This window comes from Girardinichthys multiradiatus, chromosome 4, assembly GCF_021462225.1.
Source record: "Girardinichthys multiradiatus isolate DD_20200921_A chromosome 4, DD_fGirMul_XY1, whole genome shotgun sequence".
NCBI classification, from domain to species: Eukaryota; Metazoa; Chordata; class Actinopteri; order Cyprinodontiformes; family Goodeidae; genus Girardinichthys; species Girardinichthys multiradiatus.
Window position 1 is genome coordinate 25,192,059 of NC_061797.1, and position 19,065 is coordinate 25,211,123.

The window sequence follows — 19,065 nt, forward strand, 5'->3', positions numbered from 1 at the left end:
ATCTTTAAAAAGCATAGCCAGATTTTAAAACCCAGTTTCTTTTTTTTGTAGATAATGTACACAAGTTAAACTGGCGAGTTATTATTGCTTGATTAAAAGGGTAATATTGATAGAGTTCGAATGTTGGTTTTATCCTAACTGTTGCTGTGTAACAACTTGATAAGACAAAAACAAAGAAAAGGATGTTTAAACAATTTTATTTAGAAAAATGCATAACTGAAAAGTCGCTTAAAATACTCTCAAGTCTTGTCCTGGGTTGATGCATCAAACCCAGGACCCTCCAAAGTCCATAAAGTCTTCCAAATTATTTCTCCAGCGGAGCATAATTCAGCAACTTCTCAATAAGATCCACGTGAGACAGGAGCATCCTTCGACAACAGTACCGCTTCAGACCCAATGCGTCAAGTGCATCACTTCGGAAAAAGGAGAAGGAAAGTAAGGTCAGTGATAAAACATAATAGTTGTCTAACACTATGAAACTATGGAGGACACTACAGACGATGGGAAAAGGTGACTTTAGACTTCAGTGGGTTTCAGGTCACTGCTTGAAAGCGTTAAGGGACTTGGGCATGCCAATCGTATTATTTGACATGTCTCATACCAGAAACTCATACAAACAGTGCCAAAGAACAGTGAAATTTGAAGATTTAGAGCAGCCAGTAATATAAAATAAGATATCTCACCCCTCAGTGTATTCTGCTTGAAGTAAGCCGAGGTAAGCTTCCCATTTGTTACCCACAATCTTCCCACAAGTGAAGCATCTCACCGGGATAATCATTGTTGAATACCTGGAGATAGATCAACATCACGCTATTAATTTCTGAATGCACAATAACATAATTTCTTTTTTTTATTTTTTTTTCCGATCGTTAACGCAGTCGTTTTTTTTTTTGTTTTTTTTTATAATGACAACTGTTTCGGAAGCTACGACAAGAAAATGCGAGATTATAAAAACGTTAGTCTTGAAAGGAGGTGAGCCTTGTGAGTGAAGAAGTGCTTGTTGCTAACATGTTTGCTAAGATAGCAGCCACATTAATTGCAGCAATGCCTTAAAAACATACACGTATAAACAAAACGATGTGCTTCCTTATTCCCCTTTAAAAGATTTTCCTACAATAAGAGATGTAATATGATCAAGATGCGATTTTCTCTGTGTGCTACGAGTTTGATGGCACTACAACGTGCTATAGTGAAGTTATTGACCATTTTATACATTATTTACTGAATATTTAGCTATTTAGGCTATAGTCTTTGAGACATTCCAAAAACATTTTTTTGTATTAATTTCCAATCCAAGAAATGTATGAAAAACGTGAGATCACCTACACATAAAATGATTTTAAGGACAATACACCTCTCCTTGGCGACGCAATTGAATATTTGTCCATCATATTTTTCTGGTGTTTACAGACGGTCCCTGCGCATTTGAGGAGCAGCGAGCTCGAGTCTGCATTGAGGCCAATGCCAGTCTCCCAGCGCGGTGTTAGGCTCGTTTTGAGGAAAATACGATTGTAGCTCACAGTCTGCCTTGCTGTGGTTGCAGAGAGGTGTCGGTTTTGTAGAAGCAATGTTCCGCTCATGAGTTATTGATCCGGAAAAGCCGAAACTGTGAATATCTTTCTAACTTTACCGAAGTAAGCTAATGTTAGCCCACCACGAGCGCACATTTTGTAACATTAACTGACCTCTGGTAACAGCTTGTTTACAAATACAAGTTTTCTTCCCGTAAATGTACACGGTCTTGTCACACTTTATTACTCACCGTCGTCAAATATAACTCGTATCAACAACAAAATCCCACAAAAAGTAATGTTTCTGGGAGAACTCCAGTCCAACACAGGGTTAGCAACTTCCTCTCCCTCTGGAGCGCTGTTGTAATAACTTCCGGGTGAAGTTCCTCCAACATAAAAGCGCAAATAAATTAGAAAAAACGCAGTGGGGGTGAGTTCCCAGAAGAATGAGCGAAGAATATATTTCACTGGGTGGCGGACGAAGGTGGAGAAAAGCAAAGCTCTCAATTTACTGGTCGGTCTACGTTCCTACCCTCACTTATGGCCATGAACTTTGGGTCATGACCGAAAGAACGAGATCCCGGATACAAGCGGCTCCGTAGGGTGGCCGGGCACTCCCTTAGAGATAGGGTGAGGAGCTCGGCCATCCGGGAGGGGCTCGGAGTAGAGCCGCTGCTCCTCCACATCGAGAGGAGCCAGTTGAGGTGGCTCGGGCATCTATACCGGATGCCTCCTGGACGCCTTCCTTGGGAGGTGTTCCAAGCACGTCCCACCGGGAGGAGGCCCAGGGGACGGCCCAGGACACGCTGGAGGGACTATGTCCCTTGGCTGGCCCGGGAACGCCTTGGGCTCCCCCTGGAGGAACTGGAAGAGGTGTCTGGAGAGGGACGTCTGGGCGTCTCTGTTGAGTCTGCTGCCCCCGCGACCCGGTCCCGGATAAAGCGGAAGACGACGACAAAAATTTATTTTCTTAAATTTTATATAAATATCTCTTAATTCGTTTTTAAAAACAAACAACTGCACTATGGTCAGTAGTGCCTCATATAAATGCATTGGGCCCACCTGGTCTAATATGAATATTTTTCATGTTTAATTTATTATCAATTTCAAAGAGGATATGACCGTTTTTTCATTGAGCTTGAACATTCATTTGTTTGATTTACTAATGTCAAAGTGCATAACTTTTCAGTGTCTTTGTTGCTCTGACCCTCTCCTATATGAGACAACAGCGTAAGAAAACTTATTTTTAAGGCCACCTGAAATTTATCAGCCCTCATCTAGCCAACCTGTTTCAACTTTTGTCTGTGGAGGAGCCCAGTACAACAAGATTAGAAATGAATCCGCATTCATCTGCCTGTGGGTGAGAAGAGACAAAGTAAAGCAGTGCCCAGGAAATGGTTTTTTTTTTTTTTTTAGGTTCAGTAGAAATATTTATCATATGTGATCACCACATATTAAATAATTACAGGCTTCTTATTTTCAATAAAATCCGGTTTAGTATGCATAATAAAGATCAATAGCTGTAAAAATACATCAAATGAGTCCAGAGATGTATAGAAAATCTCAAATTGTCATAAATATAGCAAGTTTTGGGCCTTACCTTGGCAGTGGGCATTTTAAGATAGTCATACACATTTGTTTGGATTTGTTTTTATCTAAAATACTTCTTATTTTCATTCATTTCTCAAGAGTGAAATTTTGCCCTTGTATCTGCTGTGGAACATAAGGTTGACATGAACAAGAAGACACCTGACAGAACAAACAAAGATAACCACTTTGTCTGGTTCATGGTTCACTGTCTTTAATAAAGTTGGTTTTCAAACTCTTTTCTTTACACTTAGATGTTTGAGATCAGAGGGGAGGGTGCATTAGGAAGATATGTTAAAAAATATAAAAAATATATATCCATCATTACACTCACCATGATAAATATCATCACTATCATAGCCATCAGTAACATCATACATTATTACATCATCTATGTAATTTAATCTGCTACAGCACATGTGCTAAATGAATAGTCCTACTTGAATTATTGCATTTATACGCTGTTTGAAATTATGAAAATAGGAATTTCCTTCTTCTACTTTTTTTTAAATACACTGTACAGTACAATGTACTGAGATTTATTTTTTTGGCATACTATCTTTTGATCATAGTAGGGAAGCTGTGGTGAATGTTGAATGTTTATATATAACGATTTGGTCTAAACTGTTATATTTTTAAACTATTTTTAAACTAGAGACTAAATGTGTGTGTTTGTGTGCAGGAACTAACTTTCTACTTTATAGTCAGAGTCAACCTGATGAGATATACAATGCAAAGCAGAAATCACTGTGAACAGCTGTACAGATGAGTTTGTGCAGCAAAACAATGTGTGTGTTTTTTCTCCTCATTTAAGTGAATTATGACAGTAAATATACACATACTTTCATGCTCCTGTAAATGTAAGATGCTTTTAAGTCATTTATATAGTTTGTACATTTGAAAACATGAGAAGAGCAGAGGAAAGACATTAACAACTCTGAAGTTTTGACAGCAGCTTTTCAGCCTAATGTAACCCACATATACTGTAGTGTCAAATATTAGATGTAAACAGATTTAAACATCAGAACAGTTTGGGTTTGTGAAAGGTTATCTATTTTTAATATTATTTTACAGGAAAAATATATCCCCCTTAATCTACATTAAAATATATTTAAGTCCAAATGTCTTTTGCATTTTATTTCCTTTGCCATGTCATGCTTGTATGTTCTGATTCTAAAAATGTTTAGTGATTCTAGGTTGTTAGAGGAAAGAAATCTCAGCCCAGGAAGTGCACAAATGATAACAGTCAGCCAAAATATATGGGTTTCCTTTCGGATGAAAAACTGAATTAGGTCTTGATCTCATTATTACGTTTTTTTTACCTCTTTGCACATACTGCTGTTAAATTCACTTTGCTTGTTTTCAACCCAAAATTGTTCAAAATCTATGCAGTCAGCTTCTGTTTCTGAGCCCAAAGAGGCTCAAAGATGCATGTCTAATCACAGTCATTATGAATCCCTAGCTACCTTGCAAGGTGTTCCTTTGGCCAAAACATGCAGAATATTCACAGTGCAAAAAGCTTTCCTCTACTTTCACCAACTTCTTTACTCTAAAATAAACTAAAATAAAATAAAAGCCTAGAACTCAGACAGTCAAAGGACATTATTGATACAGAATACATTTTTTTTCACAACCTTTAAGCAAAATCACCTCCAAGAATGTATAAATATTGAAATTATGTATCAATATTTGTACAAACTGGAAAAAGTATGACATTAAACTGGATTTAGAGAGTTTAGGTGGCTATGTAATGCAGTGCAAGTTTTTTTCTTTTTTAAAAAAATGTTCTAATTACATTTTATATGCAATATTGTAGCAACTTCATGCATATACCAAGTATAGTTATGCTCCATATAAAGCCTTGTTTTAAGGTTATATTTGTTGATGCAGTACACGTGGAAACAGGCCAAGAAAAAAAACCTAAACAAGACAAACAAATATAAAAAAAAGCACAGACTGCTGTGTCTCCCCACCGCCCATCAAACCAGAAAAGTCTGTGAACCAGTCAACAATATTCTCATTTTGATTCAATTTCTCCTTGCTAGCAACAGCGCTCCCAGCAAAATGGCTCCTGCAGCGATAACAGCTCCACCAATAAGAAAGGGCTTCAGGTGTTCCAGAGAGTCTGTACCAGAGGCTTTGTCACCTGCTGCTGACTCAGCTTCTGCTGCTCCATCCTGGGACGGAGTAGGTTTCTCGGGCTCGGGGGCTGCAGGGGCAGGATCAGACTTGGGTGGTGCTGCTGGCTCTTTCTTTTCTGCTTTGGATGCTGCCTTGGGCGCTGAAGCCCCAGCCTTGGCCTTGGCTTCCATGGATTCAGGGACACAGGTTTGGTATGCTCAGGAAGAGTCTTTAAAGGTCAGCTTTGTGCTGCTTCACTAACGAAAAACAACAAACAGACAGATTATCCTTCCAATTAGCCCTTGACATCATGTTATGTTCTCTGATTTGTGTGGTGAGAATAAAATATGTATGAGGCCCTGATAGCAGTGGTTATGACAATGGAGCCTGAAATGTGACCTTGGGAAAAAAATGGCATTGATGGTAGTACTCCACTGGCCATAGGAACATGAAAATGTGTATTTTGGTCACAGCTGTTGTGACATAACCAGCTACTGAAGAAGTCATCACATTCACACCAGCTTCCTGTGTTAAGCTCTTTTCTTTGTTAAATCAGGCAATCAAGTAATTTACAAATGGAGTCAGGAGTAATAGTGCTAAGAGCTGTGCACCTTATTGAATCTTTGTATTGTTGACCCTCACATGAGAATAGGCAGGTGCAAAATGAAAAATATTTAATATATTTCTCTGTCTTGCCCTCGGTCCGACTGCAAAACCTCATGAGTCATATGTGCTATAAATGGACACCAAGATGGAGGAGAGAATGCATCGGTGGAAGAAGAAATAAATGAAAAAGCTAATGAGGTAAAATGAAGAGAAATAAATCAGGTTGAGACAGAATGCATCACAGCGTTTTGAATGTCACAAAATGTAGGCTGGAAGCATCTTGACAAAACATGTCCTCTGTTCCCGAATCCTGCTGTGATGCGGTCTAAGAGGAAAATGGATATTGCTTACCTTTCAAACTTTTGGGTTGAGATTAGAGGAATACACGGATGGACGAGGAGGCACAGCTCTGGAAGTTAAGATGTCCTTCATATAGGAAAATGAGCGACAGCAGAGAGATGGAGGACACTGAAAGGAAGAGGGAGGGGAATGAATAGAGAGCAGGATAGACTGGAATGTACCATCTGGTTGTCAAAAAAGGGGGGATTGTGACGTGTTTTATCCAAAAACCTTTATGGAAATATTGAGCATTATTTCAACCTATCAAACTCAGTGAATCTACAGCTGTCACATATTTATTGAAATCTATCTATCTATCTATCTATCTATCTATCTATCTATCTATCTATCTATCTATCTATCTATCTATCTATCTATCTATCTATCTATCTATCTATCTATCTATCTATCTATCTATATCAAAGGTTTGTCTGTTAGTATACTCCAGAGCTAATGTTAAAACCAAATATTGTGCATATTTATTGTGTGAATGTAAATCTAATGGTTCAGGCACAAAGGATTTTCCTAACAAAACTAATAAACTATAACAACAAACTTAAACAGACTTGACTGATGTTAGAGTTAAATCTGTAATAAACGCTGGACAACACTGAGATGGGTCCTGCGCATGAGCAGAACTTAAAAAACGAGGTTGTTCCAGTAGGCTGGTGTTTTCTTTAAACAATGTATTGTCACATTTTGAATCATAGCCTTCAGAAAAGACTGTCTTATCTGAGAGAGGAACAGTAAAAATAACACACACTGTCGGATCTCCCTTGGGTCTTACTGGATGACATCACAGAGGGAGCGGCAACCTTTCAACACACACTACCCTCTTTGATCCAGTTGCAGAACCCCGGGATCCACAAACCACTGGTGGCGCCATTTCTCAGCAAGATTCCCAAAGTGTCCACGGCATGCCGTGAATAAAAGCCACTGGATGAACGTAAATGAGCCATTCACGGTGTTTGCGCAGTTCTCCGTGGAATCAGAATAGCAAGTTAGTACGTATATTTCGGTAGGAAATGTCTCAGGGGATGGGCTTGATTGTCGGAATAAGGCTCCCTTCGTTTACTCCGTGGCAGGATTCGGGAGTTGTCCGGCTGATGGCACACTCGACCCATTAAACTACACCTTAAAACCCCGGAGCAGAACTCGTTCTGGTCGTGAAAAACGCGAAGGATTTTCTTTCTGAAATCAGCAGGAATCATCATGCCAAGCTCAGACGAAAGGCAATGGAAAATGATCCACGCTACTCCGTAAAGAGCCGCAGCCGAAGACGTGTTGCAAATCAGGCGGAGGACCGAGCTGTCAGCTCCGAGCGGTTTCGACACGGCCGCGTAATTAATTCGGCTGCTGGATGGTATGTTTCGGGTCTACCTGACACCTGGCAGATAAACGAGGAGGCTCCGGGGCTTTGATGTGTTGGGAGTCCATTCATGTGTCGGTTGTTGCAATGACGTCTGCATGGTTATTTTACATCAAACGGTGAGACATTTCAAAATTCATCCGAGCCCGATCCGGTGTCGGGAAGAGCAGGGCTGTGGGAAGGATATGGGAAAGAGAGCGGAACCGATGCAGTGGCTCTCGGCTAGGCATTGTCAACACACAGGTGAGCAGCAGTAACACGATGACGATACTAACTATATTGTTGCACTGCCTGCAGCTATGTATACACACAGGGCAGCCAGCTGTTTGAGACACATTTCTCCATGCTGATTGGATTACAGTGGACACTGTTTCTCACTGATTGATTTGTTGGATTCACACGGAAGGATGCCACTGCTCCTCAGAGCTCAGTCAGCCATAACTTCAAGCTAATTATAAGTTGTATAAGATACTGGAACATAGGCAAAAACTTAACATTTTTCCACTATCAACACTAAAACTTTAATAATCTTTCTTAAAGTCTGTCCAGAGCTGTATTTTGGTTTTTATGTTCTTGGTCAAGCAAGGAATGCAGTTCCTACCTGTATCTGTCAAGATCCCATTTTGTTCACAACTCGCATGGGAAATATGTGCTCTCAAAGGGCATGTGTCTCATGCAGCTTAAATGATCATAGATCAATCTTGGGGTTGCACCAATGAATCGTGCAAAGTCCCTTGGATCAGTTCTGATTTGTGATTGTCAGGTCAAATTCTGCAAAATCTGAACAGTTTTTCTTTTTGATCAAATGCCTCAAAACTCAGACAGCGTGCAATTTGATGCATTTCTGAGTTTCAAAAACTAGATAGAAGTTAGGCACATTTACATTGATGCATAAATGGGAATTGTCTTGTGAATTCATAATTTTCTGTTGGAAAGTACTACCTCTCTCAAGGAAGTGTTATAGTTCTTAGAATAAAAAAAATCTGAAATCGGCAGAAAAGATCCCAAAAGAAAAACGGAAACTGGTGGTGCCATGCAAACGCCTGATTGGTGCATCTTTGATTAATTGCGTTAACTCTCCTTATCATTCTGCTGACTATGTTAACATATATGCAATATGAATACAGTCACTTAGCATACTGAGTAGTAGTTATATTTTTAGTTGTGAAAACATTTATTCTTTTGAAATGCATTCCCAAGGATCATATTTGAGTAAGTGTGCATTCACATAGGACGGCATACATACAGCACACAATTTACATACTATCAGTGCAGGTGAGTTGAGCATACATTTTGGTCATTGTGACATGTCATGTTTGCTTTATCAGTTTGTGTGAGGGTTTCTCAGATGAAACTTCCTCTTTTGCTGGAAACCCAGCTCCTACTTCTCATCAGTAATTCACTAACGGAGATGAACCATGGCTTTCACAGTTGGTCTGTCTCTACCTGATTGCCGTAATTCCTGAGCAACGCTGCGGCCTTGCCAACACCACCACTAAACCAACCAGGCCGTAGTTGCAACTGATGACTTTTTAAGCTCCAACTAAAGCAGCCCTCTTAACTTTATTATTTGAAACAAATGGTTTGTAGCAGATCTGTGGGAAGCTAGCAGTGCAATCCCACATCTAGTGCACTGACAACACAAAACAGACTACCCAGTGTTTCTGTTAAAGACGTTTCACATAAATATACTAGTTATCTCTGCATAGCAGACAAAGTGAGAACGGTAAAACAACAAATAACATACCGAACCCAAGCCTTTAACACTAATGCGGTGATAGTGTGTACAGGAACAACCAGGTTCAGTAAAAAGGGCTACACCTCTGTAGTAAAATAGCTGCAGCACAAACAGCAAAAAAAAAAAAAGCAGAAAAAAATATCTGTTCACTCACCAGTCTGTTGAAACTGAATGCACTATATTAGGATGAATCTGTCAAAATCTGTCTTTGTATTCTCATACGTGTCATTATAATCGTGCTCTTCTGTTTCATGCCGCTGTAGTTAAACGGCTTATTCTCAAGGCTTTTCCAGTTCCTTGTAGCCTTTTTGGACCACACATTTACCCCCAGTAGCAGAACGTCCTGGGTCAAACCGAGACTGGGCCTGTTAGCCAAGTTCAGCAATCCCAGCTGCTAACCTGAAAATAGCTTAAAAAAAAAATCTGAATTAATTAAACTTCACGTATTCCTTAAATCCTTTTTTAACAACTCATATCTTTTTATGGTATAGGTGTCTTTTAAAAGGGGAAAAGTTAAACTCACAACTATTTTAACCTGATTGAATTCTCTCACCAGTACCAGCTCTGTCTCGGGCAAAAAAATCATCACTAGTTCAGCTAGGATAACTTCAACCAGTATAGAAAATGCTCACTGACGATTAGGGATGGGCAATAACAAAATGTTGTGGTATTTACTGTAATTAATGATAAAAGCCACAGTAAAACCTGTTTTAAAAGTAATCCATGGCTTTTGGGCTAGATACCTATCACTGCGTAGTCAGAGGCTCATTAAAACAAGCACTTTTCTAAATATCCAACTCAACTAAAAAAAAAAAGGTTACATCACTCCAGCGGTTAAATTCAGCAGTCAGCTGCTGGGTTCTTAAACAACAACCTCTGGTTCATTGTTAATATCTCTAGATGACTAATTTTTATCAAAATTGATCAAAATCCGATTTGCTAATCAGAATTTACTCGGCTATTTAGTTTGATCCAGAAGGTATTTACACAGGAAGCAATACGAGTTGCTCATTATACACAGTTATGCTATAAGATAACCATCACTCATTATTTTAAGTTACTTAGAAACTGGTGATATAAAATATTGCTTAATTTCTACGTCTGCTTAGGGCATTCTCTGAATACCTTGAAAGCCCTGACGGCTCACCACAGCTCATTAATTTAATCAGATTTAACAGGACCTCAGCAAGGGTTTTTCTCTTGTCAGCTAATTAAAGACTGATCCTGGTCTGAAGATGAGGTCGCAGAGAGTACTTCAGTGATTCAAGTGATGCTTTTCCAGTATTTGTTGTCTGGACAAATGCAAAGAAATCATGGCTAATGTCTTAATTTTGTGTATAACATCATGTTACATCAATAAAGCAGGGATTATTAATTTTAGATCGTTAAGTAGGTCAGTAAGGGCAGGTGTAATGTAACTAAATATATGACTCTTACATCACTACGGATTGGTTAAGCTGTAACTGGCCAAAAGGTCATTTGAATATTTCTGTCGATTTGTAAACTAAAATATAAGGGCTCACACTGATTTGCCTTTCAGTCATCAACATTGCTTTTCAGGTTTTCTTGCAGGATTTTGCATTCCTGTCCCTTTTGTTGTCCTCTTTTACCTTATATGGCTTTGATGGGGAATATCTTATGCCAAGTGTATGATGATGTAATGGTTCTAGGTCCATAATGTATTGCTGTCTTTCATAAAACGCTATGTATAAAACCCGTTTTCTCAGTTGATGCTTTATTAGTCAGATGCAGGGTATTATTACTATATCAGAAGTATGAAAAAATTCAGTTATTTCCTATCGGTAAGTTGTTTTTTAACAGTTGTTGCTACTGGAATGCAGATATATCATACTGTAGTTTCCCTGTATGGCCCAGGGATTGAGTTCTGTATGTAAGACTAACTTTGCTTTATCAGTTACTAATGCAACTAACACTTGGTTTGTTCTACTAAATGAGACAAACAGATGGTGTCTTTAGCACTCTGCCAAATGTTTTGGGGAAAGAAATGCTGTCGACAGTCACATTATGTCACTGAATAAAATATATACATGTGGCCAATCTTGAAAAGTAACATACTTTCTATTATTAGTATTAGCAAGAAAATCATATTTCTGTTGGATACAAATGTGCTTTTTCTCAATTTAATATGATTTACATTTTTGTAATAAAGTTCTAAAAAGTTAAGAAAATTTTTTCAAGTCAGTTGCTGTAGGCAGTCATGATGCTTTAGGCTGTTTAAGTTAAATAAGTGTCTTTTTCAGTGTACAGTTCACTTGAAAAACAAACACATTTGTAAGAGCGAACACTTTTAAAAATAAAAAACCTGCAATAGCCTGATTGCATAGTTGTGCTCCCCCTTAAACTGATACTTTGTAGATTGACTTTTGGCATTCAGCCATGTTTGGTAGGAGTCCGGCCTCCCACATCATGACCTGACAATATTTTCCTGGTCTTGTAAAAGTTCTCGAAGTCTATCAAATTGTGACAGTGTCTGTTGTCCACAACCTTCTTCAGGTCATCCCATGGACACAGGTACTCAATATGGTGGCAGCTAGAGTTCGGCGAGCGTGTGACGCGTCTGTGACGTCAGCAGGAAGGCATGAATGAAATCAATTTAGGGCTCTCACCAGGAATTTATACCCCCCCCCCCTTGAAGCTGACGATTTTAGAAAGCTTTACTGTTGTTGTACCTGTTATTGCTGCAATTTTCTGACACTTTTAGAAGAAAGACATATCCGACCGTATGGAAGGTTTTGCTGTTGTGAAACTAAATGAGCGGCACTCATCACTTTTATTGCTGTAGCTCTGTTTTAAAAGGGCTTTTAGTAGACTTTGAGTAGAACGTTATACTGCAGGATCCGATGGAGCAGGTAGCCCGACTAATTTCACAGATAATGGAGTATCAACTTGTTATACGTACGTTACTCTACAAAGAACGAAAAGATACAAAATTTCTCAAGAAAAGTACCTGAAAATAATATATTAGCAGCAACAGGAACAAGTACTGCTTTTCTGTTTTTTAAATTAAGGCAAATAGATGTTTTTGTTTTACATTTTTGAGCAACACTGTGGTATTTTTATTCGACTTCGCCGTGAAAATCTCTTGCCAATCCATGCCTACCGCAAACAAGTCATTGCACACTGATGTCTTTAGTAACAATACACTGATTACCTTTTGCCAAACAGCTGTCTTTAGATTGTGTCTATGTATCACAATCCGTGAGCACCTGCATTGAAAAATATCAATACGGTGAGAAAAATTCAGCACACTGCTGAAAACCTGTGGCTCCATTGAAGTGTTGATTGGAGGGGAAAAACTTGCATTTTTTTTTTTCTTGGTGTTTGACCAGATAGGACCGCAAATAAAGCCCTGCATGCTTGTAGGCAGTGAGGCACAGACAGGAAGGCAGACCACATATGTTGTCACCCTGAGACGCACACGAATGTTAGCAAACGCAACATTCATGGATGCACATGCAATCTCAGCTACGCATACTATCACATCGACTGAAGGAAGAGAAAATGGAGTGGGAAGAGGTGAAAGGGATTGAGTGGGTGGTAGTGGGAGAAAAAGATGGAGAAAGAGGCAGAGGGAGAGTAGGAGTGAGTGGCACATGGCTTTCAGGCTAAAAAAAGATGAGCAGCATGCAACCAAAACCCAAATCTGGATTAGCTAGATAAGGAAGAGGAGGGGGTCGAGGAGAGGCTAGAGGGGGAAAATGTAGGTTTCCTCTGCACCAAAAATGGTGCAGATGCACATGCTCACTTTCATGTTCATAAATGTCCTCTAAAATATTGAATACTGAATGAGTGTGTGGGTAGGAGCGAGCGTAAGGATGGGAAGAATGAAGATGTGAAAGAAAGAGGGTGAGATCTAGATGAGAGAGGGTGAGATTCTTTAGGATGGACAGAAAGCTGCTGTAGTGTGACACAATGGGGAGGGATGGGATAATTAGAGATGGCAGCAACAGAAGAGCGAACAGTGTGACAAATGCCAGAGAGAATCTTGATCTGAGCAGTGTGAAACTCTGACCCAGGCACAAAAGAGACAGACTGGAGCAGATGGATGGATGGCAGCGAGCAGAGGAGGTAGAGATTTGGGACAGCTCTGCACTCACACAGTCATGCCAAACCAACATAACTTCAACATTTTCTGCAGAGATTCTTACTAGCCTGTCTGCATAGCACCCGACTGCATGCCAGGCCATTTTCAGCCTGTCTTTACTATCTCAAGCAAATACAGGTCCTTCTCAAAATATTAGCATATTGTGATAAAGTTCATTATTTTCCATAATGTAATGATGAAAATTTAACATTCATATATTTTAGATTCATTGTACACTAACTGAAATATTTCAAGTCTTTTATTGTCTTAATACGGATGATTTTGGCATACAGCTCATAAAAACCCAAAATTCCTATCTCACAAAATTAGCATATCATTAAAAGGGTCTCTAAACGAGCTATGAACCTAATCATCTGAATCAACAAGTTAACTCTAAACACCTGCAAAAGATTCCTGAGGCCTTTAAAACTCCCAGCCTGGTTCATCACTCAAAACCCCAATCATGGGTAAGACTGCCGACCTGACTGCTGTCCAGAGGGCCACTATTGACACCCTCAAGCAAGAGGGTAAGACACAGAAAGAAATTTCTGAACGAATAGGCTGTTCCCAGAGTGCTGTATCAAGGCACCTCAGTGGGAAGTCTGTGGGAAGGAAAAAGTGTGGCAGAAAACGCTGCACAACGAGAAGAGGTGACCGGACCCTGAGGAAGATTGTGGAGAAGGGCCGATTCCAGACCTTGGGGGACATGCGGAAGCAGTGGACTGAGTCTGGAGTAGAAACATCCAGAGCCACCGTGCACAGGCGTGTGCAGGAAATGGGCTACAGGTGCCGCATTCCCCAGGTCAAGCCACTTTTGAACCAGAAACAGCGGCAGAAGCGCCTGACCTGAGCTACAGAGAAGCAGCACTGGACTGTTGCTCAGTGGTCCAAAGTACTTTTTTCGGATGAAAGCAAATTCTGCATGTCATTCGGAAATCAAAGTGCCAGAGTCTGGAGGAAGACTGGGGAGAAGGAAATGCCAAAATGCCAGAAGTCCAGTGTCAAGTACCCACAGTCAGTGATGGTCTGGGGTGCCGTGTCAGCTGCTGGTGTTGGTCCACTGTGTTTTATCAAGGGCAGGGTCAATGCAGCTAGCTATCAGGAGATTTTGGAGCACTTCATGCTTCCATCTGCTGAAAAGCTTTATGGAGATGAAGATTTCATTTTTCAGCACGACCTGGCACCTGCTCACAGTGCCAAAACCACTGGTAAATGGTTTACTGACCATGGTATCACTGTGCTCAATTGGCCTGCCAACTCTCCTGACCTGAACCCCATAGAGAATCTGTGGGATATTGTGAAGAGAACGTTGAGAGACTCAAGACCCAACACTCTGGATGAGCTAAAGGCCGCTATCGAAGCATCCTGGGCCTCCATAAGACCTCAGCAGTGTCACAGGCTGATTGCCTCCATGCCACGCCGCATTGAAGCAGTCATTTCTGCAAAAGGATTCCCGACCAAGTATTGAGTGCATAACTGTACATGATGATTTGAAGGTTGACGTTTTTTGTATTAAAAACACTTTTCTTTTATTGGTCGGATGAAATATGCTAATTTTGTGAGATAGGAATTTTGGGTTTTCATGAGCTGTATGCCAAAATCATCCGTATTAAGACAATAAAAGACCTGAAATATTTCAGTTAGTGTGCAATGAATCTAAAATATATGAGTGTTAAATTTTCATCATTACATTATGGAAAATAATTAACTTTATCACAATATGCTAATATTTTGAGAATGACCTGTATTTGAGTTGTAGCTTTCTATTAATTATGAGGATAACACAAACTGGTTGCAAAACAGGGAAACAGCTTCTCCTGAAAGACTATATTGAGTATATATATTGAGATGCCCCAGTCAATCAGCCAGAGATCAGAGTTGGGTAATTTTCTGATTGGTGATCATCAAGTCAAATACTGAAGAATCAGGAGTTATTTTGTCTCTCCCATTAACCGAGAGGATTTACTTTGACGCATCAATCGGGGTGCATTAAAATAGCTTCAGAACATGCTTTGATGCATGAATGGGGATAATCTTGTTATCCTTTCATTTTCTGTTTGATTTGAAACTGCCTGAACCGTTGTGTTACAGCCCTTGAAATAATAAAAATTAATCGGCAGGTCAGAGCTAAAATAAAACTTAAGGCCTGACTGTTTCAAACAGTGTTAACTATTCCATAAGATGGACGGTGTGTCTTCGATACAGTGTAATTTTTAACTTACTGTTTAAAGATTGGATTAAAGCAAGAAATCAAGTCATCATGTGAAGGTAGCAGTTTCAGAATGCAAGGTTGAATTGCTTAGAAAACAATGAACAGTCAACTGTTTATTTCTGTTTGTTTGCCATTTATACTTAACAAGTTGAAAGAGTCGTCTGATTGTGAAGAATTAAAGGAACATGCGTAAATTGTATCCACAACACCCACCAGCAGAAGTGTGTTCTCAACCTGTGGGGAAACCGTGCACGGCTATGAACAGAACGGCTCTCTCCACATGATACTTTACTCCCTGTGGTTGTGCGAAAGCTTGTGGCTGAATCAAGGGGTGTGTCCTTTTGATTATTTAGCACCCAGTTCTGTTGGCATTAACTCTGCCTCTCTGAATTTCTCAAGAAGTTTGCATTTATTTCAAGCGGCACAGAGATGCACCGAGTCAGTCGCTACCAGTCACTACTAGTACCACGTTTTTTTTTTTTAAAGAACAAATTGAGTATGTTCTGTAAATGTCTCACATGTAGGTATTTAGGTGAGAAAAAGAAGTGCTGAACATGTCAAAATAGATAAATGTCACTTATGGCCCTATTGACACGAGAGCCACACAATGTGTGTGCAACAACCCAAATAATCCACACATGCAGAGAAATAAATGCAAATTTGCCCTATTTTTATTCATGGGCTCCACTTAACTTTAAATGGACAAGAGTTTGTTTCCCTCCTTGGTTTGATCCTTTTGTGCAGTAGGGAATATACTCAAGCGAACCCTGGTTCGGATCAAACAACTGGACTGAGACCCTCTTTTTGAGGTGGTCTCTGTCCACTTCCAAACGGACTGTAGTGGTTTTCACTTCTGGTGTACATATGGACCAGCTTCGCTCCAACTCAACCACAGGACAGATACGCATTTTTGGAATTACCGAACCACTGTAGCAAATGTTGTGAATAGTAAATGTGATTAAGTCATAGCTGATGGGCCGTCTTTTGCTTATCAACGCGGCTGCCAGAATGTTGTGGGTCAGGACATGCAAAGCATATCGCCTCCTTCAGCTTGCAGTATGCATTCGCAGACGCCATTCCAATTTTAGAAATAGAATGTCGAGAAACCTGCGTTGAATCAGCTGCTCTTGACACAATGATTTTGCAGCTGCAATAATTGCACAAATATGCAAAACAGAAATGCAGCGAGCATTACGTCATGATAGTTTTCCGGGTCTAGGCTCTAGTCATTTCTGTCCAATGGGAGCAACCACTGTCACATAGCTGACTTGTAAACTTTGTTTAGAAGTTATCGTTCACTTGCAAAAAGTACAATGTGAAAGCGGACCGCACCAAACGAAAAAAATAAGTGTACTTTTGGTCTCAATCAAACAAGCAGACCAAAGTTATTTTCTGGTGTGAATACACCCTAATATTAGAAGACATTTTCTTTAGAGGAAAAGGTCAAAATCACACCTGAGCAATGCCTGCAACTAGTTTCTACATACAGTAGACATCCTAAAGTTGAAATTACTAACAAAGATTTTTAGATATTTAAAAAAAGTATACAATCCTTCCTGTATTACTTACACATATTTATGGATTTTTTTGCTTTTGTTATTTTTCTTTGATGATCCACAAGTTATTTTTTGCAAAAAAAAAACTATCCTAGAACATATACTTCTGTTATTGATACTTTTTGAGTTAGATGTAGGCTAAGCTTTTTCTCCCGCATAAGAACCATCAGCACCGGCGCTGCCCAGGGGTGTGTTTTGTCCCTTCTCCTCTTCTCCCTCTACACAAATGAAGTTTGCAGATGACACCACTGCAATTGGACTGATCCAGGACAGTGGTGAGTCTGCATACAGACAGGAAGTGGATCAGCTGGTACTCTGGTGTGGGCAGAACCACCTGGAACTTAACTCACTCAAGACTGTGGACATGATGGTGGACTTTCAGAGATCACCACCCCCACATACCCCCCTCACCATCCTCAACAACTCTGTGTCTGCTGCGGACCACTTCCGGTTCCTAGGAACCACCATTTCTTGAAACATGAGATGATCCTCACACATAGGCAATGTTTGGAAAAAGGCCCAGCAGAGACTAAACTTCCTGAGGCAACTCAAAAAGTACAACCTTCCACAGGAGCTGCTGGTCATCTTCTACACAGCCATAATTCAGTCTGTCCATTCTTTGTCCATCTCAGTGTGGTTTGGCAGGTCCAGACTGCAACGAACAATCGGGTCTACAGAGAGAATCATCAGGGCTGACCTTCCCTCCATCCAGGACTTATGCAGGTCTAGGGTCAGGAAAAGGGCAGCTAAAATCTCCACAGACCCCACACACCCTGCACATAAACGGTTTAGGCTTTTACCTTCAGGTGGCGCTACAGAGCGCTCTCTGCTAAAACCAGTCGCCACAGAGACAGTTTCTTCCCCCAGGCTGTTTCTCTCATGTTCCACAACAACACCGTGCATATGTGGACTTATCTCACGGTATATTCTATTGTAAAGTCAATAGTGTATATATGTATATTTAAAAAGATATTCTATAGAATTGAGAGGAAAGTTTACCGGATTCAAATTCCTTGTTTGTCTGTACAAACTTGGCAATAAATCTCATTCTGATTAATCTTCAGTTTTGGCCAAATCTAGATTTTGGATATAATCAAGTAAACACAAAAAAGAACAACACATTCTCTTTAGTTATAAGTCAATGGGAAACTAACTGCAGTTACACATGCTTGTTGTTGATTGGACAATACGTGACGTATTGGCTAAACCACAGGTGTGTGTGGTGACCCCATTTTTATTTTATTGCATTGAAATGTAAAAATAACTGTTCAGTTTGCAGCATTTATTGACATTTTTTTGCTGATTTTGTTTTCAAATAATAGTTAGTTTAGGTTTATTAACAAATTTTAAAGTATTCAACTGAATACATTTAGCAGTTGCAATTTAATTTATTACGGAAATTGAGATACAAACTTAATAATTGAGGATCAATCAACTAGCATATGACTCGACGTTTGAAGATTATAGAGATCTTCTGTGTTAAGTCTTATATGATCTTCATCACTTTTTAAAAGTACAGAATCATATTTCTCTGTTGTGATAGCAGATTTGTATTTCTCAGCTGTTTGTTTTCAAACCAGTCTCTAAGATCTGTGTGTTTTGGAAACGTTTTATGGACAGCTCGGGTGTTTACTTGCCGTGCATATTGAGGTGATAGATGAGCAGGTTACACAGGTAGAGAATGTGGCAGAAATAATGAGGCTGCGTGCAGCAGTCTGTGCGCCACAGCTTGTTCTTGATGCTGCTGTTGCTGCAGCAGACTCGCTGTGAGTGAGATGGAGGAGTGGGAAACTAAAACACCAGCTGCTAGTCATGCCAGATCACCCTACTTTGTGCAAAACAAGGAATAGAAACCAGTGCTGGCTTCTGGTTTTAGTTCCAGATTTGGTTCGTTGGCTTCCTCTGCACTGGGGTTTATTGA

General features: G+C 39.8%; 2 protein-coding genes and 1 long non-coding RNA gene across 9 annotated transcripts in view; 1 reads left to right on the forward strand and 2 right to left on the reverse strand.

Moving 5' to 3' along the window:
- Window positions 1-181: 181 nt before the first annotated feature.
- Window positions 182-1,917, reverse strand: polr2l (RNA polymerase II, I and III subunit L). Its single transcript, XM_047363319.1, has 3 exons — window positions 1,763-1,917; window positions 684-788; window positions 182-413 (listed from the first exon to the last, which is right to left on the reverse strand). Exons 2-3 carry the CDS (start codon window positions 776-778, stop codon window positions 305-307), a joined length of 204 nt encoding a protein of 67 aa, XP_047219275.1. The 5' UTR covers window positions 779-788; window positions 1,763-1,917; the 3' UTR covers window positions 182-304.
- A 1,378-nt stretch (window positions 1,918-3,295) lies between these two features.
- LOC124866739 lies at window positions 3,296-17,963 on the reverse strand. Of its 6 annotated transcripts, none has more exons than XR_007037896.1 (3): window positions 17,945-17,963; window positions 6,177-6,293; window positions 3,296-5,476 (listed from the first exon to the last, which is right to left on the reverse strand). It is a non-coding gene; the product is annotated as an uncharacterized LOC124866739 (long non-coding RNA). The 6 variants fall into 6 exon arrangements; XR_007037899.1 differs by lacking the exon at window positions 17,945-17,963 and adding an exon at window positions 17,707-17,725; XR_007037897.1 differs by lacking the exon at window positions 17,945-17,963 and adding an exon at window positions 9,426-9,444.
- dagla (diacylglycerol lipase, alpha) overlaps window positions 7,644-19,065 on the forward strand; it is a 47,006-nt gene continuing 35,584 nt past the window's right edge. For both annotated transcript variants that reach the window (XM_047362665.1, XM_047362667.1), the window contains exon 1: window positions 7,644-7,776. The gene's annotated coding sequence lies outside the window, so the exon portion shown is untranslated. The remainder of the gene's footprint in view (window positions 7,777-19,065) is intronic.